Raw genomic sequence first — 25,756 nt, forward strand, 5'->3', positions numbered from 1 at the left:
TAACAAAAACATACCATTTTCAAATAAAATAAAAAATTTTTGGTTTTTGAAATTTTATGTTACAAGTGATTTTAATCCACTGAAGTCAATATTTGTAATTAAACATGAAAAAAACCCCACCCTATTTTGCTTTTAATTAAAAAAAAATTAGTGGATATCATTGTTTCTCATAGAATTCTTATTCATTACATTTGCATTTCATTACTACTGTTAGAATTGTCTCCCCTGTTGCGCTCTTCGGTAGAGAAGGTAAACTAGTCAGAATGTTGACAAAGCTATACAAGTTCAAGTTCAGGCTACATGTGTAAGTATTGAGAAATGCTGTGAGTGTTGTTAATATATGTTATGATATTGAATGATTTTAATTGCACAAAAATTGCCCCATCTTGTTAGTGTTATTCACTATATCACATACATATTGAAGTTTGATGGAGACTTGTATCTAGTCTATAAACTGCTATTTTCTGTCCCAATTAAGCAGCACATTTGGACGAATTTTAATCAAAATATACAAACTTGTGATAGAAGTACAATTAAAATAGATGAAGGGGAAATTTTCCAAGATAATCTCATTCACAGATTATCATATTTTACTCGAAAAAATCCACAAAAACGAGAACTGATTTCTTACAAAGATTTAATTTATAATGGGGTAAGACCTGAGCATAGCCTGGTCACGCTAAGATTATTCTTTCTATGTTGAAATAATTCGGAATTCACAAGGAATGCCTCGTGCAATTTTTCATCGTTATCATCGGAGTCTGTTGAAATAGACATCACATTTCTACATGTACGTGTACATTTCACTGGCCATCTAAAAATTACCCTTTAGATGTTAAGGTTAGACTTCATGGAATCTTGAAATGACGGGGAGGGAGCCAGGGTTTTTTAAGTTCTTGAGAATGTAACACAGTAAGTACATCTGAAATTAATAGAGAGGTCTACTCCCTACCTCTTTATTAGCAATTGATCTCCTCTTGGAAAAAATTAAAGTTTGTACCTTTTCTTAAAATTAAAATATAGTTGTAAAGGAAAAAATGAGGTGTTAGGTTACCCTTTCCCCAGGGGATCTCAACCTGCGAAAACCACATATGAATATAAACATAAACTACCGGTATAAAAAAGTTATCCCAAATATTAAAATAGACATCATAACTTGTTTTTGTGGGATTGATGTTATTTAATTATAACCCATCATAAGAAGACCTGGTCCCAGAGTTATGAAGCAGTCTAATAAAAAAGTCAAAATTTTTACACTCTCTTATTGTCTTGTGATTAAAAAAATTGAAAAAATGAAATGCTAATAAAATGTGTCTCTATATTATATTACGCTGATATTCTGCTGCTATTTACTAATTTTAAGCGTAATTCAGGCTTGATATTGGGTCCCTCTACCCCTCAAACAATAAAAGTTCAATCCTTTATACTGTCGGACAAAAATAATTACTAAATCTACCTTATTCTATGATATTTTAATGTGATGGACATTCATTGGCAATTGATACCACACCACTTCCACATTTTTAAAAAAATTCTGTTAAATTCAACAAAGATATGTTTAATCATTTTTTTTCATGGAGGTGATCCTTTTGTTTTTTGTTTTTGTTTGTTTGCTTGTTTTGGGGGTTTTTTTTGTTTGGTTTTTGGTTGTTTTTTATTTGTTTTTTTTTTTTGGGGGGGGGGGGGGCTTTGAAATTTGGTCCTACTTCCTGAATTAAAAAATCACTAGTTCAAGTATAAAAAATGAAACGATCAATACATAATACATGCACAGAGAGAGAGAGAGAGAGAGAGAGAGAGAGAGAGAGAGAGAGAGAGAGAGAGAGAGAGAGAGAGAGAGAGAGAGAGAGAAAGAGAGAGGGAGGGAGGAGAGATTGTCAATCTGTGGTAAAAAATATGTAAAATTACACACCAAAAGAGCCCGGCTTTGACTATTTAAGTACTTTGAATTTTGTAGTTTTGCCCCTGTAATTATTCATTTGTGTATCTAATGGGCACTCTGCTTGTCTTAATGTCATAGGCGTCGGAAACCGGGGGGAGGGGGGGGCTAGGGGGGACTTAGCACCCCTCCCCACTTTTTTTTGCAACGTTAGACCTAAACATTATGAACATAGCATCATAGAGGGTTCAGCCCCCCCACACACTTTTTCTAGCAGTAAAGATAAGTGTTCCTACATTTACCTTGAAAGATTGAGAAGTTGGAGTCACAGGCATACTAGTCCCCCCCCCCCCCCCCTTCCCGAATTAGGAATTTCATGATTTGGGGAAAAACATTTTGGTAGGTAAGATTTTTTTTTAAGTATAGGTATTCCCAATATTTCTACGAATTAGTCTAGCCCCCCCACTTTCAATTTGCTTCCGACGCCAGTGAATGTGTAGCACTGGCAAATAAGTCCAATTCAGCTTACATGTATATTCAAATTCCCATTTTCCCATGATTCTCGTGTTTTAATGGCATTGATTTAAAAAAAACCTGAAATGTGTTGAAGCAATCCTTCAGTTCAGTAAAATATTGTTTGGCTCACAAATATGTCTGGTTTTTTCCTCATAATATACATGTTACAATGTAAAGCTTATGCCAAACTACAGATTCTGGAGAGTTTTAAAAGTAGAAAAATGTCCAACTTTAAGACAATATATTTGCAATATTATTGAGAGTCCAAAGACAGATTTTTGATATATTGTAAAGATAAATATCCTCTTATAACTAAAAACAGATTTAGTGAATTTAAAGTGCCATTTTCTGACTTTTAAGCATTTAAAAAATGTATATTTTCACAATTTTACAAAAAGTTGGAAACATGCCAGATTCGTGACCTATCTGCACTTAACAGAAAGAATATATGGGAATTCTGACAAAATGAATTACACAAGTGTACCTTGTTAGTGTTAACTCTAAATGACTTTTTGAATTCATATTTAAACTAAACTCAGAATTCTTAACAGTAATTTGGTAAATTATACAAAATTTTATTCTTAAAAGGGTCAAAATGCTATTTTTAGTAACAGTGCTGCAGAACCAAGTTTAGACTGACCACATCAAAAAAAATTTTGTGGCAAATTAATTCATATAGATGCACACTGTTACACACAAAATATGAAGTTGATCAGAGAACCTTGCTCCCACCACCTTTTGCATGGTTTTCTCGTAGACATGCTCTTAAGATCAATTCTATGTAAGAATCAAAATTCGGTGGCCACGCATAGTCACGGATTTTCTTCATACTTAACAATTTGATACACTTTCATGAGTAAAAAAGCCTTACACCATTTGTTTGTTGCTATGTGGTCCCGTTGCCATGGTAACCGAGAGTAAAGATGTAAAAATGGCATTTTAATGCTTATTTGAGAGCAAGTTGTGAGTAATGGGCAGATCTTGGGGATTCCGGGGTAGAATATATTATTAAAAATAGTGTCATTTTTCAAAAAAAAGAAAAACACTCGTGGAGAAACGCATATTTTTAGAGCGTTTCCATGGTTACTAAACCGAAATTTTAAAATGTTTTTTCCATTTAATTTGAATAAAAACTGCAAATCTTCGATTTTTTGGTAAACACTATTATGATTGTGCAATTAGAAATTTAAATATGAAAATTGAGAACCGTTGCTATGGTAACAAGCTTTAAAAAAGTGAAGAAGGGTTGATTCTGTTTTGTGAAAGATGTGCGTCAATGTTGTCACGACAAGAATTAAATGAACATATCTGAGATGATGGTTTGGTGTTAAAGTTAGTGTTACAAGTAATTCTTGAATACTGGGAAAAAGAGCACTCCATCTATAACATCATGAAAACACTTAAACCACATCAAAGAAGATATTGCATATCATTGATTTGTTGACAAGTGTGAAAACAAATTTAGAATATCTGGATAATATGGTAGAGTATATATCTTGTTTAAAAAGAGATTCAAGGTGTTTTCCATATATATATATATATATATATATATATATATATATATATATATATATATATATATATATATATATATATATATATATATTATTATTCATTTATTTCATTGATCATGGTTGTTTTAACAATTTAGAATAAAAAAAATGTGATGCTTTACTACATTATAAAACTACATTGCATTCCTTGATGGAGTATTTTTTTTTTTTTTTACAGATTTCCCCGTTTCTATACTGATTTTTCAAGTGACTTAAGCATTAGCCGAGGGGTCATGGTTTGAACAACTTAAAATCAAAACTGTATTCAAATAGTTAACTTTGAAAAACCTCCTTGGGACCTAGTAATTAGAATCGTCACTTATTGTATTGTTATATTACATATTCTATAACATTGCAGTTTTAAATATTTTTTATTTGAATTCCTACATCAAATTTTGAGCCCCTTCAGAGCTAGGTCCAAAAATTTTCTAGAGATCATATTTTTTATTTGAATTCCTACATCAAATGTTGAGCCCCTTCAGAGCTAGGTCCAAAAATTTTCTAGATATCATGGTTTAATACCAGTAACCATATTCCATACATGGAGTAATCGTAATCGGTGCTTGCATATAAGAAGAAGCTAGTAGTATCATAAATTATAATACTGGAGTTCTTAAGTTCTAAAATCAAAATAAAATAATATACTTTTCTATAATATTTCATTTAACAGTTCAGACGCCATTGTGGCCCCACTGCGTGTATCGCTGGGAATCATGATTTGAACAAACGTGAATTTACAAAACCTGTGGATGCTTCCAGACATGCAGACTGATTCTTGAAAAGAAGATTCTTACACGTAGTTTAAAAAGCGTCAATCTTTTTCTAATCACATTTAATTTTCTCCCTTTGAAAAAGGGTGTGGCCCATTATTTTCATAAACGTACTAAGTTCCTTTTTCTCACGGATGCATTGTGCTAAATTCAATTGAATTTGGCCAGGTGGTTTTGGATAAGAAGTCCAAAATGTAGAATGTTTACAGGCTGTCGCCGGGAAAAGGGAACTAACCTACACCTATAGGTATAGTAACATTCTTTGACTTTGGTTTTGTTTACATTCAACGTATTAAAGTTTCCAATTTCTACTGTATTACAATTTACATGCACATGTATATTGCTTGCTGTAAATCATAAGTTTACTCTTACAATAAAACACTGTCATCTGCAGAAAAAAATTAAGTGATATCCGTAAATTATATCATAAAAGAGTCAATAAGATCTCCTTTAAACAAATTAACTGCGAAATTAAAAGATAAATGTTTGTATAAAGAAGGCGCAATATATAATACATTTTAGACAAATGACGACAACTTTATAAATGCAGTAAACTTTAACAGACGCATGATCAGTGGCACGGTGACTAAAAATAGATGTTTTACTTTTTAATTATGACAACGGAAATAAAAAAAGATACATGAAATTTCATCATATGGAAGGTTTAACGCATCATAAGTCATCACCTATTAATTCAAAGGTCATTAAAACTCATCCGGAAATTGCACATGTAAACAAACCGAGTTACATACATCCTTACATTCTTTATTTGCACAAGACATACATCTTATGGCATAGGTTATTACATATAATTAAAAGCAATATTGAAATAATGGTATGGTACATGTACATGTACATGTAAAGTACATTGACAAGGTATATAAAATAAAATTTTACTAACAGGCGAAAAAAACAGAGAATTTTTCTTAATTATCATGAATATTGAAAGCTAGATGGAGATACTTCCCCAAATTATACAGTTCTTTAAAATTTTGAACACTTAATAATCGTATTAATTTGTATACAGAAGGTTTTTTCCAATAATATTTCTTATAATATATTTTACTCGGATTTCTCTATACTGCTGACATTTCAAAACAAAATGGAATTCATCTTCAATATCTTAACAAAATTTACATAAGCGTCTTTCTTTTGGTACATTAGCGTGTCGTCCACTTTCAATTGCAAGTCTATGAGATGACAATCTAATTCTTGCAATTTGTTTCTTATATGTAGAAGGTATTGATTTTGTTAAATAATATTGTATTTGTCTTGGACATTGGTTTAGTGTCACGTGATTGTGATTTCTATCTAAAAATAGTTACAATTGAATTGACACACTGATAAAAGAATTTGAATTTAAAGCTATTCGATGTCTGTGGTAAGAAATATGCATTCATAGAGAATGCATCTTAATAAGTATATAGTTCTTGAAGACATCATGTTTCAATGAGAGGTTTCTGGCTCACAATGTATGCCACGCTGCAGTATTTACATTCCCCTGTGCTTGCGTGGCTATGAAGTGGAAGGAAAACTCGATATTTGTGTGTTGACCCAACGCGTAATTCTATTTTTCTCTTTCTAATTTGATTTGTTTACTTTGGAACACCGTAAATTTTCAAAAGTTCATCTTTTCATATGATAAATAAAATATGTGGAAATCATGTAAAAATTCGATATTTGCAATTGCTTAATCATGGCATTTGTCCGTCACCATGCCCCTTTAAAGGAACAGTCAATTCTTAGAGGTATTGAATGGGTTGGAAATGCCTTAATATTCCATGTACTACTAGTATATAAAAAAGTGTAATCTGATTAATATGCATATGACATAATTCTGAATGATATACATTGAACTTTTTTAGTCACAATGTAATATGTTACTTCAAAATGATTTATCTCTATTTCACGAAAATAGCTGCATCTTGTTTTTGGGTTTTTTTTTTTTTTATTTAGTTGAAAAGTTCATAATTTTTTGTGTTTCATGTCACTTATATAATGTTATGAAGGTTGCTAGGATTGCGAAATAATTCATTTGTAATTATTGTGCGACACATGCAGAAAAAAAATCATAGATTACCATTATTGATTACTGGAGTATAAATTGCCTAGTTTGGTAAGCAACATGCTATTTTCAACAGGTTTAATCCATTTTTGTTCCATTTTTTTTTTTAATTTATACATTATACATTAAATTTTTTATTATTTTTATCAATGACAAAAAAATCCCACTGTTCTAAAAATGTACTGTACATATATTTTTATTACTCTCTCAATTCATATAAACATCAAAGTATAAGCATGAAACAATTGTGAAAAATCACCTTGAACAGCGTTGAACACACGTGTTCGACAATTTGACATTTCATATTTTCGCGGAATTTTTCTCCGGCGTTTTCAATAGAGCCGAGATTTCCGAAAGAAAACCGGCCATCTTGTTTGTTTATATTCATCTTCGAGGCAATAGTTACAACAACTTTATTTTATTTTAACGATTTAAAACGGAATTATAACCAAATAAAGGTAAGATTCATTAGAATAATACTTTATCTATATATCCAGCACGTCGTCAAATGCATTTTTGTTGCCGATTTTCCAACAAAATCTCTTAAAGTTAGTACCCCCCTCCCGGTAAAAATCTAGTTTTGAGTTACGATTTGAGGCGATTTTTCTTTATATACAATTGAGTTTATCAAGGAATTTCAAATCAATTAGTAACACGTCAATCAACACATCACTGTTTCTGTGCACAAATACAATAAAGTTAATCTAGGAATGTGTTTATCCTGTGGTAGGCTATTGAAGAAAGATGTATCCGAGGAAATTCGAACACATTTGCTTCATAGTGTCAGATTCATTAATAAATAAAACTGCATCTAATATGTAATTCAAATAGCATTTCAGACAAGCTCTTAAAATGTTTATAACCAAAAAAAACCCGAACGAGTCTCTCCAAATATAATATTTTTATGATATAAGGGTGGATTTGTGATAGAACCTGGACAACTTCAAGTCACTCTGACTTTCACTATACATCTATCACTTGTTCAGGTATAGATGTTGTTCTATAGGCTTTAGATGCTTACATCTTACTCCGACCACATCAAATTAATAAGTCATTGATTATTCTGTAATAAATGGAGGCTATATTATTATTATTTATAGAATATGGGTAAAAAGTACGTATTAATTCTTCAGCGATATTTGTCGAGGCTGAAAATTTTCAGTCACTGCGAATCTCGCTGAGATATAGAAATATAAACTTAAAATATAATCATATATAATTCATACTTTATAATTAATTAAACAAAATAACTTAAACTTTACTTTAATCTTTTATATTTGCATATTCATTATGCCATGTAAATAAATGCAAACAATTTGTACCATTAAAGTTTAGGGCTAAATATGAATTATAAAACTAGGTGACTTACTGAAAAGTGAAAGGAGAACCGCTTTCGATCAGTCTTTTTTCAAAATCTTCAGCATTTTCAGTAATTTTCTTGAATTATTTTGCACATGAAAAATTTAACCTCTCTAATGTCTAACAACAGTCCCATTCTTCAGAGTTCTCAATATCACTTACAATATAATGTATTTTTCAGTACCGGTAACTGTTTGTCAATGACAATCTACCTTTTTTGGTAATTGAAATTAATTTTGAATTATTCATAACTTTTTCCCTGTGGATAAGTTACTTTGTTTTAAAGTTTGATTTAAAAAATATTTATACAAAAAACTCTGCTATCATTCTCACATTATCTAATGGAAGTACATCTCTTCTGTACTGTAATGAAATTACTGTAATTAATTGAAAAATAGAATCATTTGATTGCCATTTGATTGCTATTACAGTTTTTCACAAAATTAGTTCTGTGATGATATTAAAACCTTTGCTATCAAGTATATATTTGACCTATTTCTGTGTTATAGATGACCTCTGACCTTGGTCACTCGACCTCTCTCTACCCGGTGTTGATGGAGTCCCTCTTCATGTCCTCCTCCCTGGCCGTGATTCTGATCGACTGGAACCACAGCTTCCTGGAGAGGTCAATGCTCAGGCTGATACTGAGTTATCTCCCTCGATGGAGATATCGCAACATCAGGCAGGATGTGTACCTGTGTCTGTTTGGAGTGGCTCTTGCCATTATGTATACCAACTCAATGAAAAACATTGCAATCAATATGGAAAACTGTCGCATTGCTGGAGCCTCCATTGTAGTTTTACTCTCATTCTGGCTTCAGAGTAAAGCAAATTCAGATAATGTGTCTGACAAATGCATTGGTACCTCAAAGATAAATGTATCCAACAAGTCAGTGGGAGAGTCCTTGGTTACCAGGGACCAGGAAGTCAGTGTCTCCACCTGCTGTGAGGCGGGAATACCTCAATCCCTGCTGTCTCTGCTCCCCTCATCCTCAGAACCTCAGTCTGAGGTTGACATTGAGGAGGAGATGAGGCAGAGTTATGTTAAAGACTTTCGGGAAAAGTTTGATGAAGAGATTGTTCCTGAGGAGAAACTGGTGACAGCCATCAAGTACCTGAACACACGCAGGGGAGGTAAGTCAAATCCAATCTTATTGACTGAACATTGGTTAGTTTAACAGGGGTGTTCATATTAAAAGGAAATCATTTGAGCATGCAACTGGGTATCTTTTAAGTTGGTTGTACTAAAACTGTCTTTAAAGAAAAAGAAATGTACTACTACAAGTATGTATGTACCGGTATTGTAAGTTGTTTCTGACAGTGTGAGAGACACAGATTACCAATATACATATGTACCTGGTACATTACCCTCAGATCTCCATCTGTTTTACCCACAAATACATGTTCATTAGAATCTTTTTGAATTTAAGTTATTGAAATGTAAAAATAAAATGTAAAAATATAGCTAAACATTACATTTTGAATAAGTGTATTTATTATTTTTCTGTTAATTAAACTTTTTGCTGTGCACCCAGTAATGGTTCTTGAGTGTTTATATATCTTAGGGTCTTTAGTAAAGCAGACATTTATATCTGCATTGCACTTTTCTAAAACTTTAAACCAACTTTATTCGCTATAACTTTATTTTGGAGTTTTCTGAAGATAAATTGGTTAATGCCAACTAATTTTCTCAATCAAGATTTATATTATCTGGAGAAAAAAATTAAAAGAGACATTTGAGAACTGGTTCACGGCGAGAAATTATCATGATGACAAGGTTCTAAATTTCTCACATGTGAATAAAAGTTGGTTTACAATATTTATTGAAGGTATGCACTATAACCTAAATTAATTTAAAGAGATTCTATTATTCAGATTGAAGTGAAACTGATGGCTATTTTTAATGAAAACTTTGCTTCTTTTGAACAACATTTAGATCCATGAATCACAAAAACCAAAGTGTCTATGACTGTACACTTTGATATCTATGACTGTACACTTTGATATCTATGACTGTACACTTTGATATCTTTTTTAAAACTATAATGTGATACATGTAGTACATTTAGCTGTATCCATTATTTATTGCTGTGCTAAAATTCTTTGAATCAATCAAATGTTAAGGATATACCTGAGATTCAGCATCTTGTTGAGGAACCTGATTCTGTATTTTCTTTAAAAAATATTGCTTGTTTATTAGGTATTGCTGCTCACAGAGATTTTGACAAGCTGATGCATGCAGTGGACCACATTGATAAGTTCACATTGAGTTCACGCCTGGATGACTTGGGATTCCCGCAGGATTATTCCTACGATGAGCTGTGCCACATTATGGTAAAGGAGAAGAAGTATAGACCCCAGGAGTTCTGGAGAGTGCTGGAGATATGTCTGGAAACCAGTGGTAAGTGACGACAGGGGAGTTAGGGAATAGAAATGGATTCAACAGCAAATGAATTCATACACACAATAAACTTGGTTGGGTGATTTACATTTTATAAACTGTGAAATGGTTTATAAAAAAAAAACAAAAAAAAACTTTACTTTCAATCAAGTTCAAATGAGAATTAATTATACTTATTTTAATTATTTCTTACAATTCAATTCACTGACATACATCTGCAGAAATTTATTAAAAGAAATTTTCCTTATAAATAATCTGTGGTCTGAGTGAAAAGTTTATATACAAGCCAAAACTTTTTCATTTATTATGAATGAAAGAGCATGTTACAAACAGAAGTTGTGTATTTCATTAATTAAAAGTTGTTACGGTGACGTATGGTATATTGAATGTTTTGTGCAATAGTTGGACACAATTACATAATGAAAACCATAAATCCTTCAAAAGTCTGAAGAATTTTATAATTTAACTGTTTTCAAAATAATGCAATATAGTGTTTCATGAAATATATTTTGAAAACTAAACAGAGTTGTTTGAATTATAAGTCTAAGAGATGTGAATGACAAATGATTATCTCCCTGTACAATGAAAATGATTATGATGAAAAATAGAATTCAGCAGAGAATGTATGAGAAACATCTACATAAGATAAATAAGGAAACAACAAAAAACATTATGTTAACCTTTTTTCATTTGATGTCACTGATTTCTTTCAATTGATTTGATTGTACAGGTACAAGTGTTTTATTCAATTCTTTTCCCAGGTTTCCTGCCTTCTCCTGAGGAGTTTGAGGAAATCCGCAATGAAACGAAAGGTATAGGTAATAACAGTTTGATTTTTATTTGGCCATAAGTACAGAGCTTTTATTTGATCTTAAAAATTGGACATGATTATTTTAAGCTTACCCAGTGATTAATTGTGTTGATTTTATCTTTACGTATCAAGATTAATATTATTTGTTTTAAAATAGATATTATAAAGACATATATAAATTTAAATGTTAACTGTTTCATATGAAAGTCTGAGAGATTACAGATTTATTGTATTAATGTATATCAGAAGTTTTACTTTGTATCTAATAAAATATACTGGATATTTTAATAGAATACTACTTTTTTTTTAAATCAATGCATGTAGTACAATCTATTTAATTTATCTATAGTGAATAATTGACTCAGTGTGACACAATCATGTGATTGTAGTTGAACTGGAGGAAGAGGTGGAAGAGGCTAGACAGGAAGTGGAGGAGGCTAGACAGGAAGCAGAGGAGACGCATCATGCCCTGGAGAGGAGTATGAGGGTGGTGGAGGAAACCACACAGGAAGTGGTGGAGTCCCGCCAGAAGTACAGGTCTCTCAAACAGAGGCTGCAGCAGAGGGATCAGGCCTTACAGCAACACCAGCAAGCATTACAGCAAGAGAGACAAGAAAAGCAACATATTATACAGCAGAAGGACAGAATGTTGGAGCAGAAGGACAGAATGTTGGAGCAGAAGGACAGACTGCTGCAGCAGAAGGACAGACTGCTGCAGCAGGAGAGACAGAGGAACAGAGAGCTGGAGCAGAACCCTGAGGATGAGTTAAAGAGACGTCTACGGGAGATGGAGGAAGAGATCCGTCGACTGTCTGCCAAGTCGAATCGAGCCGTGTGTAAGATCTGTAGGGTGGAGGAGGTTCAGGTGTCATTCTCCCCTTGTAATCACCTGGTCTCTTGTGAGGGGTGTGTGTCCAGTCTCCCTCAGAACAAGTGCCCCATGTGTAGGGAAACAATTCAGGGTACAGTCAGGATGATTTTAGCTTGATTGAGTATCAACTCATTGTTAATATCATTATATATGTCAGAGAGTGTTGGCAGCAGCTACCTGTAATAGTCGTGTATTTTAAAGATATGATTTTACTTTTATCTCTAAAATTTTGAAAGTATCATAAGAAACATTGATTTTTTTTAATCAAGTCAGAGTGCTATGGATAAAATTGACTCCAAAATTACAATTTGTTTTTCTCCTGTAGGTGAGCTTTATGGGGAAGCATTTTTTATTTTTTAGATTTTTATTCTAACAACATCCGGTATGGTGGACATATTTAGCAAACTGTTTGTGTTTTTTTATTAAGAGTTTGTTCGGAGATTTAATCATCCAGAAAAATATTCTTGTTTATGAATGTTTGTTGAAAGACTAGAAAAACATATTTTGTATTAAAGTGTAAAAATTAATCAATTGAATATGTGTAGAATTGAATATAATTAATCAATTGAATATGTGTACAATTGAATATGTTATTGAATCTCCAAATGTATTTTCAGGAATTTTTATATATTAACTAAGATTTAACAAAAAGGAGATGTTTTGTTCAGTGTCTTAAATTTTTAGATTCAATACTTACGGGCAGCATGTGCAATAGAATATTGAGTGATTGTTTTATGTACAATGTATTTACATGTATAAAGATAATGAAAGTGCTGGATTTATGTTTAGATCTAATAAGTTTAGATAATTTCTTAATCATGTGTAAATCATTTTGTTCTTATCATATACATTTTTTAAATATATTTACAAATTTGTGCAAGTACATATAGTCTGGTAAAATTTTACCATAGTTCTCATGTTTTTAATGTAGTGCATAAGCTTCATGGAGTTGAACTTCTGTTTTGTGTTTGTAGCAGCTCAAAAACTAGGAATTAAGTTTTACCGCTACTTGCATGCTGTTGCATAACATGTACCTTTTAGATTTGACAAATAAGATCATGATGTATAAAGATTGTGCTAGTGTTTGTGTGTGTACATCCAAGTATAAAGCTGTGATAATGTATGAATTACATGTGGTTGTGTGAATGATTCAATGAAAGTTTGTGTCTTTGTGTCTCATGTTCAAACATACAGGTATAAAATGTACAGCTATTATATACTCTCAATTTGGCAGCAATTGTACTATAACATCTTGATTCTCAGTCAGAGACCTGCATAACTATATGCAATATTTTTGAAACCAAAAATACATGTTCAAGTGTTTTTGAATTATTTTTGAAAGTGTAACATACAGATAATATTAAATAAGAATCAGGATAATTGTTAGATTTTCTGACAAAACAAAAGGGTATCAAGTGCTTATGTACATATTTTTCAGTTACTGTACAGTAATGTATTAAAGACAGATATATTGTAAAAGGAGTAGCATTTAAAGGAAATGTAAAATGCTGAATATAAATAATTCATTTTAGAAAAACAAAATGTTATTTTGTTTATATTATACGTGTACCATACATACTAATAATACTGCCCTCGAACTTCAGCAGTATTTAAACAAAGCCATCGATGAGCAGAGACATCTATACATGAGCTCAGGGCCTCTGTCATTGATATCAGCAATAATGTGTTCACAGAATAAAAATGAAATCCCATGTCACAAACTACAGCAATGATTGACAAGAATCAAGCTACTTTATATTATATGTACATGTAGATACCCATATTTCTGGTATGAATGTGTGTGACATTGACAAATAAATGGCTAGCTAGTTTAAGTAAGAATGGCAAAGTTGAAAATGTACATAAGTTTATTAGGAGTGTTATTGAATTTGCTACAACAAATAATTGTAAACAAAGCTTTGTTAGATTCTGGGTCACAACATGTTAGTGAACTCAGGTAATACAGGTAGTACATTTAGTAGCTGCATAGTGCTATCTTTAGGTTTATTTTGTGGAAGAATTTGAGTTCATATGAATTGAAACCAATTGTTTATTGTATAGGTGCATTGAACTAAAATGACATGCAAGGTATATGTAGATACCAGTGAATTTCATCTACAATTTGGCAGCAAACAAGATGAAATATATTCTATTATCTATGTACTGTACATTTAAATTAATCTAAGCTTTAGATACCTGTTAATAAATGTACACAATAACAGAGTATGAACATTCATAGATATCAGTGTGTACATGTGTAAAGATCTGTCTTCCTTCTATCTTGTACTCACTCTATTCGTCTATCACTCAATCATAATGTTCATCAACCTTGACACGACTGGTGTGATCAAAGTATTGACTGTATCATAAACCATACACATGTAATCTGTAGAGTGATTATATTAAAATGTCTGCAGATAAATGTGTGTGCATTGTTTCTCATTTAATTGTACCTGGTAAGTTAAAAAAATTTGTTAACATTCAAGTACCTGTCGATAAAGTCACTAATATATAATTCAATTTGAAACATCACGGTCACGTTAACAAGTACCACAGGAAAGACTGTGGATGCATCATTACATGGGGGCGTCAATTTTCGGGGATACAGTGAAAATCAGTTTCAGGGATACGTGATATTTTAACCAATGATTCCATCAATAGTCGGTTATTAGTTATTACATTCCAATGAACATCATTTTAATTTCGTGCATCAACTCGGCAACAAAATCCATGAAAACTGGTATTTAGTGAATATTGATGACACCACAGTACTCGTGATTTTTATTGTACAGGTCCTGTATGAAGAAAGAAAAATATTTTATTTATATATATATTGAAATTTCAAAAGAACTGTTTTATATTTGACCAATATATGATATGTAGTTAAAACTGTCTGCCTCTCTGGTAAAACAATGATAAATCACAAGTTCTGACCGCTTTTAGAAGACGTAATTTTGTGTATTTGCTTTTAATTTTCCCCTAAAGTGGGGAGATGCCTCTATTGTACTTGCCGTGATTCTTCAATGGTCGGCAAAGCCGGTGCGTACACGTACAGACAGGCTACCCTGTCAAATTAAATAAATTACCAACAATGCATGCGTGTAATGATTGACTATAATGTACACGTACACATTCTGTTAAAGGAATTCAAATTCTATTTTACGGCCTTTTAAGGAAGAGGAGTCGGAGATTGATCGTATTACATGTATTCAGATATAAGTTAAACATTTATTGATTTCCCATTTTTATCACAAATTTAAATTATTGTATAAAATATATTTAAACAATAAAATGCTTTCTTTGGTGATTCATTCGGGATATGAAGGCATGCAGCGACATTGCAGAAAAAATACATAACCCGCGTGAGCGGATTATGTAAATTTTTTCTGCAATGATCGTACCTTCATAACCTACGGTTGCATAGGACATATGCTTGAGATATTTTTTTTTTAATTCGTGGCCACAAAATAAAAGTCGTTCCCACGAAATAAAAGTTAATTGTAATTTCATTTGAATATATGTAATTCGTGGGAAGAAAATTTAACTATAAGTTTCCGTAAGAAATAGAGGGAATAATACTTGGTAGATGTAAATATACTAGATTGTTATACTTTCATGTTAAATACTGAAATCTGATTGGTTAAGACGCAGTTAATAATATTTACTATTACCCTCAGCGTTAGCAACGCACTTGGCAACGGGTAACATTAAAAAATGTTACATGCGCGAAAATTATGCGCGTACGGTTCGCTGTAGAATTCACGTTATTCCTATATAAAAGCAGTAAAATTTTCTTAAAATTTTTAAAAAAGACATTCAGTATAACAAAATAAATAGTGCCTGTTTGGGAGGATAACAGTTGAAATTGACACCCCTCGAAAACCATTGTCAACCTCCGCTTCGCGTCGGTTGACAATGGTTTTCTCGGGGTGTCAATTTCAACTGTTACCCTCCCATGATGTGACCTCTGTATAATGGGTGCGCCACATCACCCGGCACTAGTACAGATGCGATCTTATTCAGGAAAGTTTTGAAAAGTTGTGCATTTTTATAAATGTTTATATATAAACCCCTTACACGGTATTTTGTAACATAATTTCCGATTCTTGGAAACAAAACAAAAAAGGGCTTTCTTTTGTGTTTCATGTGGGTATGAAGGTACGGTATAGCTAGTATTCCAGAAAAATAGCATAACTTGCATAAAATTGACTATAATTGATTTTTTAAAGAAATAGAGTAGACAATACATTGTAGATGTTATTATAAATCTGTGTTTTTAGCGACACTGCTTAGTTAATTTTTTTTTTAATTTTCCACATGTTTACTCACAGATGTGAGCACCAGATGCTGATGGGGAGTACCTTTTTCGAAAAAAAAAATCGTTAGGGTTTTTCATATAAGAAATACATGTACACGTACATGTAAATTACGGTGCGTTGTAAACAATTCTCTAAATCAGCAATTTTAAAAGCATTTATTTGAAATAAATACAGTATTTATATTATAAATGGGAACAATTGCCTTTAAATAGGCATTAAAAGTTTTCAAAAAAAATGTATATGTCCCAGAGAAAGGGGGGGGGGGTCCGACCCCCGGAACCCCCCCTCTGGATCCGCCAATGACATTTATTTGTAAAACGATTTTTGCCAGTATAAAAAATTACAGCGCTCATTTTATTTCGTATGGGCTATGCCACTTTTTTATGGAACGCCAAATTAACATATATTCAAATATTTGTACCTATCTTCAAATAATTGTACCTATCTTCAATTCAATTGTACCTATCTTCAATTCAATTGTACCTATCTTCAAATTGAATTAAAGATAGGTACAATTCAATTATACCTATCTTTAATTCATTTGAAGATAGGTACAATTGATTTGAAGATAGGTACAAATGCAATGAATTGAAGATAGGTACAATTGAATTAAAGATAGGTACAATTGAATTGAACCTATCTTCAATTACTAAAATATTGGCAATAATGAATACTCCCTGTATAGTACGTCATTTTCGTTACGTCACAATAAAATCGGGATCGGGATGATAAAATAGACAATATGATTTTGTCAACTTTTCGAAAGATTGAGCCTTAAAACAAACAAAAACTCATAATAATTGTTACTGCGTTAATAAATAGAGTGAATATCAACTGAATTATACATTCTTTGATAAAATTTTGGAAAAAAATAAAGCCAGTTTTTTTATTTAGGTATATAACGTTAGTGACCCTAACTACGTCACTACCCTAACTCCGTCACTTTTGAATGGGGTATTCGGGTATACATGTTTTTGGCTTACTTATTGATATACATGTATATTTTAATAAGTAAATGATGCCTTTTGCAAATATATTGCACACACACACACACACACACTCGTTTCCCTCCATGTTGAATTGTCTTAAAGGGAGCGTTCATTATTTTCAACAATACACAAAACGAATTGAACCTAGGTATAATTGAATTGTACCTATCTTCAAATACTTTGTAGATATGTCTGAATTGAACCTATCTTCAAATCAATTGTACCTATCTTTAAATGAATTTTACCTATCTTCAAATGAATTAGAGATAGGTATAATTCAATTGAACCTATCTTTAATTGAATTGAAGATAGGTATAATTCATTTGTACCTAGGTATAATTCATTTGTACCTAGGTATAATTCATTTGTACCTAGGTATAATTATTTAGAGATAGGTATAATTATTTACACCTATCTTCAATTCAATTGTACCTATCTCTAATTCAATTGTACCTATCTTCAAATGATTTGAAGATAGGTACAATTAATTGAAGATAGGTACAATTATTTGAAGATAGGTACAAATATTTGAATATATGTTAATTTGGCGTTCCATACTTTTTTTGGTGTTTCATGCAGGTATGATGGTAACTAGCATTGCAGGTAAAATGCATATTAGAAACCATTTGTTATAATCTATGCAATCGCTGTTTTAATTATATTATAAATACCTATATGCATGTATTCTATAGCGATATATTAATTGAAAATTGGATTGATTGGCACGCAACATGTTATTTACAATGCCAAGGGTTTGAGAAGCAGTGCGGATCAGAAAACCTTGGCTAGTGAAGATGCAGATTGTTTAGACTTCTAAATTCATAAGATTTTACATCAACCACGATAAAACGGTAGTGAAAAATGTAATAGTTCAGTACCACCACACACGTGTTTGACAATATTTGACAGTTCATATTTTCGCGGAATTTTCCCCCGGCGTTTTCCATGAATCGAGAGTTCCGAAAGGAAGCCGCCATCTTGTTTGTTTACACTCATCTCGAGGGAATATTTATACGAACTTTATTTTATTTTAACGGTTTAAGACAGGATTTTAACCATTTAAAGGTAAGACCCATTAGAATTATACTTAATCTTTACATTCGGATCATCGTCAAGTGCATTATTATTCTGGGTTCCCCACCAAAATCTCTTAAAGTTAGTACCCCCCTCCCGGGAAAAATCTAGTTTTGACAAAATAATAAAGGCAATTTTTCTTTAAATGATTGAGTGTATCAAGAGTATTTAAATTAGATATTAACATATGAATCAAAAAATCAATGGCACTTTGCACAAACATAATAAAAAATATATAGAAGTGTGTTTTTTATACTCAGTTGGGGTATAGAAGAAAGAGAATCAGAGGAAATTCGGACATCAAAGCATCATATTTGTCATATTCATTTCTAATTAAACAGCTCTAATAAAACTGCATCTCATATGTCATATCAATATCCTTGTAGGCGAGCTCTTATAATGATTATAACTAAAAACGAACGAGTTTCTCCAAAAGTACTACTTTTTATAACATAGTATATATGTACATGTAGGATAGTAGATTTGTGATACACCTTAACAAGTGACTTACACCACACATCACTTACACTACAGCATACTAGCATCAATACGTCTGATGCTTTGCTTATATTTATTATCTTACTTAGACTACATTAGATCTATAATGTGTTTATTCTGTAGATATTGGTGTCTATGATAAGTAATTAGAATATTCTGAGTGTAAAAAAATATGTGTTCTTTAAGGAATGAATATCTACGTATGTTATACAATATTACATAACTTGGGGCAGTTTAAGCTTTATAAACCCTGTTATTTAGTTAAAATATGTTAATTTGTACAAAATTTAAACGTAACGTCAAGCGGATTAATATGTTTCGCACGCACGTTGTATTGTGACATAGGCAAGTTATGGTATACGATATATATGAATTTGTTTAGCCAATCAAATGAGGGTTACAATCAAAATTAAAATATAAAAAGATTAAAAAAAATAAACATTTAGTATTTATACTTTGGAATAAATTAAATGACAAAATCTGTGTACACACTCTTCATTGATTGTCTGGAAATATTCTGCTGATAAAAAAATCTCATTTCCTACTACATCCCATATTTCTCAGCAGTTTTCAATGTTACTTAAAGTATGATGTATTTTACAGTAACTGCTTACATGAGCCTCTACCTTTTTTTTTAAATAATTGAAATCAAATCAGAATTATTCATAATCTGAATAATTCATAAATTTAAAACTGTTGATAAGTCTTAAATATTACACCTTAGTACTAAAATGCATGTTGTAATAGAAATTAAATTGAAGTAAAATGTAATCAAAATTAATACATATTGTAAACATTTTCATTTAATTTAGATATTAAAGTAAATTTCATCTATTTTGACTCAGAGATTTTATTCACTGTACATTGAATATAAGCCTCACCAATATTATTTCTTGTTCGTCGTACCCCAAGTGCTTGAATTTAAATTAAACTTTACAAATAATGTACTTAATAATTTCCCACATCCAGAAAATTCTGTGCTGTTTTCTGTTTTTATTCCGCTCTAGTTTTCACATTTTAGATAGTTTTGATTTATTTATCAGAAACAAGTAGAAAAAATATAATTGTCCACACAAATTTTATTTATGAACCGCCCAAAATTTTGGCTACAAAAATCAATACTTTTGTTATTTAATCGCTCGCCCGATCATACCTTTTTTCACTGGATGTCCGACAAACAAGAAATTAAATTGGTTCGGCCCTATGAAACTATAATACCCATGAATATATATATATATATATATATATATATATATATATATATATATATATATATATATATATATATATATATATATATATATATATATATATATATATATATATATATAAAGATTGATATTAAAAAAATATGAAAAGCTAAAATCAGATTCAGTCTGGCATAATTTTAATGTTATTTCCTCAAAGTACATCTCCTCAGTACTTGGTATTGAGAGTATAGAATCACTTGATTACCATGAATGGCATTATCATTACAATATTACAATATATGTTCTATGATGCTAACACTACCTAGTTATGATATACTCAGACCATGCTAACTAATTGTTTGTGTTACAGATGACCTCTGATGTGAGTCACCTAACTTCAGTATTCCCCCTACTGGTGGACTCCATCTTCATGTCCTCCTCCCTGGCCGTGATTCTGATCGACTGGAACCACAGCTTCCTGGAGAGGTCACTGCTCAGGCTGATACTGAGTTATCTCCCTCGATGGAGATATCGCAACATCAGGCAGGATGTGTACATATGTCTGGTCATTTTGGCTCTTGCCATTATCTACATGAAGAAGTTGTCTTTTGACATGGAAGTTTGTAGGATTATTTTCGTTGCTGTTGCTGTCCAGCTGTCATTCTGGCTCCAGAGTAAAACAAGATTAGAAAATGTGTCTGACAAATGCATTGGTACCTCTAAGATAAAGGTATCCAACAAGTCAGTGGGAGAGTCCTTGGTTACCAGGGACCAGGAAGTCAGTGTCTCCACCTGCTGTGAGGAGGGGATACCTCAATCCCTGCTGTCTCTGCTTCCCTCCTCCTCAGAACCTCAGTCTGAGGTTGACATTGAGGAGGAGATGAGGCAGGAGTACGTTAAAGACTTTCGGGAAAAGTTTGATGAAGAGATTGTTCCCGAGGAGAAACTGGTGACAGCCATCAAGTATTTGAACACACGCAGGGGAGGTAAGTCAAATCCAATCTTATTGACTGAACATTAGTTAGATTAACAGAAGTGTTCATATTAAAAGGAAATCATTTAGGCATGCAACTGGGTAACTAAAAGTTTGTTGTACTTAAACTGTCTTTAAAGAAAAAGAAATGTACTACACTGTACTACATGTATGTATGTATTGTAACAGGGGTTGAAATATATGGTAGCCCGACGCCCTGGGCTAGTCAGTTTAAAACTCGGGCATGCTCATTTTTACCAACTGATAGTCCATCGGGCTAGCAAATCAGAACTCAGAACTGTATAATGATATGAACTGTATTATGATATGAAAAAAGTTTGAACATGAAATGTGTTGTCTCTGAGAAGAACTCATTTCAAAATGAAATAAACAGCAGTAATTGTGTTATACATGTATTTTTATTTTGCATCTTAAAATGGTTGGGCTAGCTGATTTGAACTTTGGGCTTGTAATTTTTTACTGACCAGTAGCCCCTGGGCTAGTGAGTTTTCCTGGAATATTTCAACCCCTGTTGTAAGTTGTTTCTGACAGTGTGAGAGACACAGATCACCAATATACATATGTACCTGGTACATTACCCTCAGATCTTCGTCTGTTTTACCTACAAATACATGTTCATTAGAATCTTTTTGAATTTAAGTTATTGAGGTGTAAAAATATAGCTAAACATTACATTTTGAATAAGTTTATTTATTATTTTTCTGTTAATTATACTTTTTGCTGTGCTCCCAGTAATGGTTCTTGAGTGTTTATATATCTTAGGGTTTTTAGTAAAGCAGACTTTTATATCTACATTGCACTTTTCTGATACTGTAAACCAACTTCATTTGCTATGACTTTTTTTCGCAGTTTTACGAAGAAAATTGGTTAATGCCAACTAAATTTCTCAATCAAGATTTATATTATCTTGAGAAAAAAATGAAGAGAGACATTTGAGAACTGGTTAACATCGAGAAATTATCACATGTGAATAAAAGTTGGTTTACAATATTTATTGAAGGTACGCACTACAACCTGAATTAAAGAGATTCTATTATTCAGCTTGAAGTGAAACCGATGGCTATTTTTAATGAAATTTAAACTTTGCTTGTATTGAATAACATTTAGATCCATGAATCACAAAAACCAAAGTGTCTATGACTGTACACTTTGATATCTTGTTTTAAAACTATAATGTGATACATGTAGTACATTTAGCTGTATCCATTATTTATTGCTGTGCTGAAATTCTTTTAATCAATCAAATGTTAAGGATATACCTGTGATTCAGCATCTGGTTGAGGAACCTGATTCCGTATTTTCTTTAAAATTATTGCTTGTTTATCAGGTATTGCTGCTCACAGAGATTTTGACAAGCTGATGCATGCAGTGGACCACATTGATAAGTTCACAATGAGTTCACGCCTGGATGACTCGGGATTCCCGCAGGATTATTCCTACGATGAGTTGCGCCACATCATGGTAGAGGAGAAGAAGTATAGACCCCAGGAGTTCTGGAGAGTGCTGGAGATATGTCTGGAGACCAGTGGTAAGTGACGACAAGTCAAAGTTAGGAAATAGAAATGGATTCAACAGCAAATGAATTCATACAACAATAAACTTGGTTGGGTGATTTACATTTTATAAACTGTGAAATGGTTTATAAAAAAAAGAAAACTTTACTTTCAATCAAGTTCAAATGAGAATAAATTATACTTATTTCAATTATTCCTTACAAATTAATTCACTGACATACATCTGCAGAAACTTAAAAGAAATTTTCCCCAAAAATAATCTGTGGTCTGAGTGAAAAGTTTATTTACAAGCAAAAACTTGTTCATTTATTATGAATGAAATGGTGTGTTACAAACAGAAGTTGTGTATTTCATTAATAAATTAAAAGTTTTTATGGTGACATACGCTATATTGAACGTTTTTGTGCAACAGTTGGACACAATTAAATAATGAATCCCATGAATCCTTCAAAAATCAGAAATTTTTTATAATTTAACTGTAAAATAATGCAATACTGCATGAAATATATTTTGAAAACTAATCAGAGTTGCTGGAATTATAAGTCTAAGAGATGTGAATGATAAATAATTATCTCCCTGTACAATGAAAAATATTATGATGAAGTAGTATTCAGCAGAGAATGTCTGAGAAACATCTACATAAGATGAATAACAAAAAACATTATGTTAACCTTTTTTTTCATTTGATGTCACTGATTTCTTTCAATTAATTTGATTGTACATGTACAAGTCTTTTATTCAATTCTTTTCCCAGGTTTCCTGCCTTCTCCTGAGGAGTTTGAGGAAATCCGCAATGAAACGAAAGGTATAGGTAATAACAGTTTGATTTTTATTGGGCTATATGTACAGAGCTTTTATTTGATCTTAAAAATTGTAATTGATTATTTTAAGCATACCCAGTGATTAATTGTGTTGTTTTTATCTTTATGTATCAAAATTAATATTATTTGTTTTAAAATAGATATTATAAAGACATACATAAATTTAAATGTTTACTGTTTTATATGAAACTCGGAGAGGTTACAGATTTATTGTATTAATGTATATCAGAAGTTTTACTTTGTATATGATAAAATATACTGGATATATCAATAGAATATTATTTTTAATAAAAAATCAATACATGTACCAGTAGTACAATCTATTTAATTAATCTATAGTGAATAATTGACTCAGTGTGACACAACCATGTGATTGTAGTTGAACTGGAGGAAGAAGTGGAGGAGGTTAGACAGGAAGTGGAGGAGACCCATCAGGCCCTGGAGAGGAGTATGAGGGTGGTGGAGGAAACCACACAGGAAGTGGTGGAGGCTAGACAGGAAGTGGTGGAGTCCCGCCAGAAGTACAGGTCTCTCAAACAGAGGCTGCGACAGAGGGATCAGGCCTTACAGCAGAAGGATAGAATGCTGGAGCAGAAGGACAGAATGTTGGAGCAGAAGGACAGAATGTTGGAGCAGAAGGACAGAATAATTCAGCAGGAGAGACAGAGGGTGAGAGAGCTGGAGCAGAACCCTGAGGGTGAGTTCCAGAAACGTCTACGAGAGCTGGAAGAGGAAAACCGACGACTGTCTGCCAAGTCGAATCGTGCTGTGTGTAAGATCTGTAGAGTGGAGGAGGTTCAGGTGGTATTCTCCCCTTGTAACCACCTGGTCTCTTGTGAGGGGTGTGTGCCCAGTCTCCCTCAGAACAAGTGCCCCATGTGTAGGGAAACAATTCAGGGTACAGTCAAGATGATTTTAGCTTGATTGAGTATCAACTTATTGTTAATACCATTATATATTTCAGAGAGTGTTGGCAGCATAGAAATGTATTTTAAAGACTATGATTTTACTTTTATCTCTGAATTTTTGAGAGTATCCTAACAGAGGTAATTTTAAAAAGCATTGGTTTTGATCATGTCCAAGTGCTTTAGATAAAATTGACTCCAAAATTATTATTTGTTTTCCTCCTGTAGATGAGTTTTATGGGGAAGCATTTTTCAAAAAGATTTTTATTCTCACATCTGGTATGGTTGACATATGTAGCAAACTGTTTGTGTTTGTTACTTAAGAGTTTGTCAGGAGATTTAATTATCCAGAATTATTCATTCTTGTTTATGAATGTTTGTTAAAAAAAACTAGAAAAACATATTTTGAATTATAGTGCAAAAAATTAACCCTTCAAATACTGAATATGTACACTGATTTTGTTAACGAATCTCCAAATGTATTTTTAGGAATTTTTATGTATTAACTGTGTTTTAAGTAAAAAGAGATGTTTTGGTCAGTGTCTTAAATTTCTAGATTCAATACTTACGGGCAGCATGTGCAATAGAATATTGAGTGATTGTTTTATGTACAACGTTTATACATGTATAAAGAAAATGAAAGTGCTGGAATTATGTTTAGATCTAATAAGTTTAAATAATTTCTTAATCATGTGTAAATCATTTTGTTCTTATCATATACATTTTTTAAATATATTTACAAATTTGTGCAAGTACATATAGTCTGGTAAAATTTTATCATAGTTCTTATGTTTTTAATTAATGTAGTGCATAAGCTTCATGGAGTTGAATTTCTGTTTTGTGTTTGTAGCAGCTCAAAAACTGGGAATTAAGTTTTACCGCTACTTGCATGCCGTTGCATAACATGTACCTTTTAGATTTGACATTTAAGATCATGATGTATAAAGATTGTGCTAGTGTTTGTGTGTGTACATCCAAGTACAAGGCTGTGATAATGTATGAGTTAGACGTGGTTGTGTGAATGATTCAATGAAAGTTTGTGTCTTTGTGTCTCATGTTCAAAAATACAGGTATAAAATGTACAGCTATTATATACTCTCAATTTGGCAGCAGTTGTATTGTAACATCTTGATTCTCAGTCAGAGACTTGCATAATTATATGCAATATTTTTAAAACCAAAAATATATGTTCATGTGTTCTTGAATAATTTTTGAAAGTGTAACATA

The 25,756-nt window shown here is 32.0% G+C and overlaps 2 protein-coding genes across 4 annotated transcripts; both read left to right on the forward strand.

The window, feature by feature from the left end:
* The first annotated feature begins 7,142 nt into the window (after positions 1-7,142).
* LOC128167026 (golgin subfamily A member 6-like protein 10) lies at positions 7,143-12,500 on the forward strand. Of its 2 annotated transcripts, none has more exons than XM_052832515.1 (5): positions 7,143-7,241; positions 8,652-9,276; positions 10,343-10,543; positions 11,305-11,361; positions 11,744-12,500. In XM_052832515.1, exons 2-5 carry the CDS (start codon positions 8,652-8,654, stop codon positions 12,340-12,342), a joined length of 1,482 nt encoding a protein of 493 aa, XP_052688475.1. In that variant the 5' UTR covers positions 7,143-7,241; the 3' UTR covers positions 12,343-12,500. The 2 variants fall into 2 exon arrangements, with proteins under 2 accessions (XP_052688475.1, XP_052688476.1); XM_052832516.1 differs by having other exon boundaries at positions 11,305-11,355.
* Positions 12,501-18,478: 5,978 nt separating this feature from the next.
* On the forward strand, positions 18,479-25,756 carry LOC128167921 (uncharacterized). Of its 2 annotated transcripts, none has more exons than XM_052833912.1 (5): positions 18,479-18,598; positions 20,666-21,281; positions 22,617-22,817; positions 23,558-23,614; positions 24,004-25,756. In XM_052833912.1, exons 1-5 carry the CDS (start codon positions 18,479-18,481, stop codon positions 24,546-24,548), a joined length of 1,539 nt encoding a protein of 512 aa, XP_052689872.1. In that variant the 3' UTR covers positions 24,549-25,756. The 2 variants fall into 2 exon arrangements, with proteins under 2 accessions (XP_052689872.1, XP_052689873.1); XM_052833913.1 differs by having other exon boundaries at positions 23,558-23,608.

Source organism: Crassostrea angulata, chromosome 10, assembly GCF_025612915.1.
Source record: "Crassostrea angulata isolate pt1a10 chromosome 10, ASM2561291v2, whole genome shotgun sequence".
Lineage (NCBI taxonomy): Eukaryota > Metazoa > Mollusca > Bivalvia > Ostreida > Ostreidae > Magallana > Magallana angulata.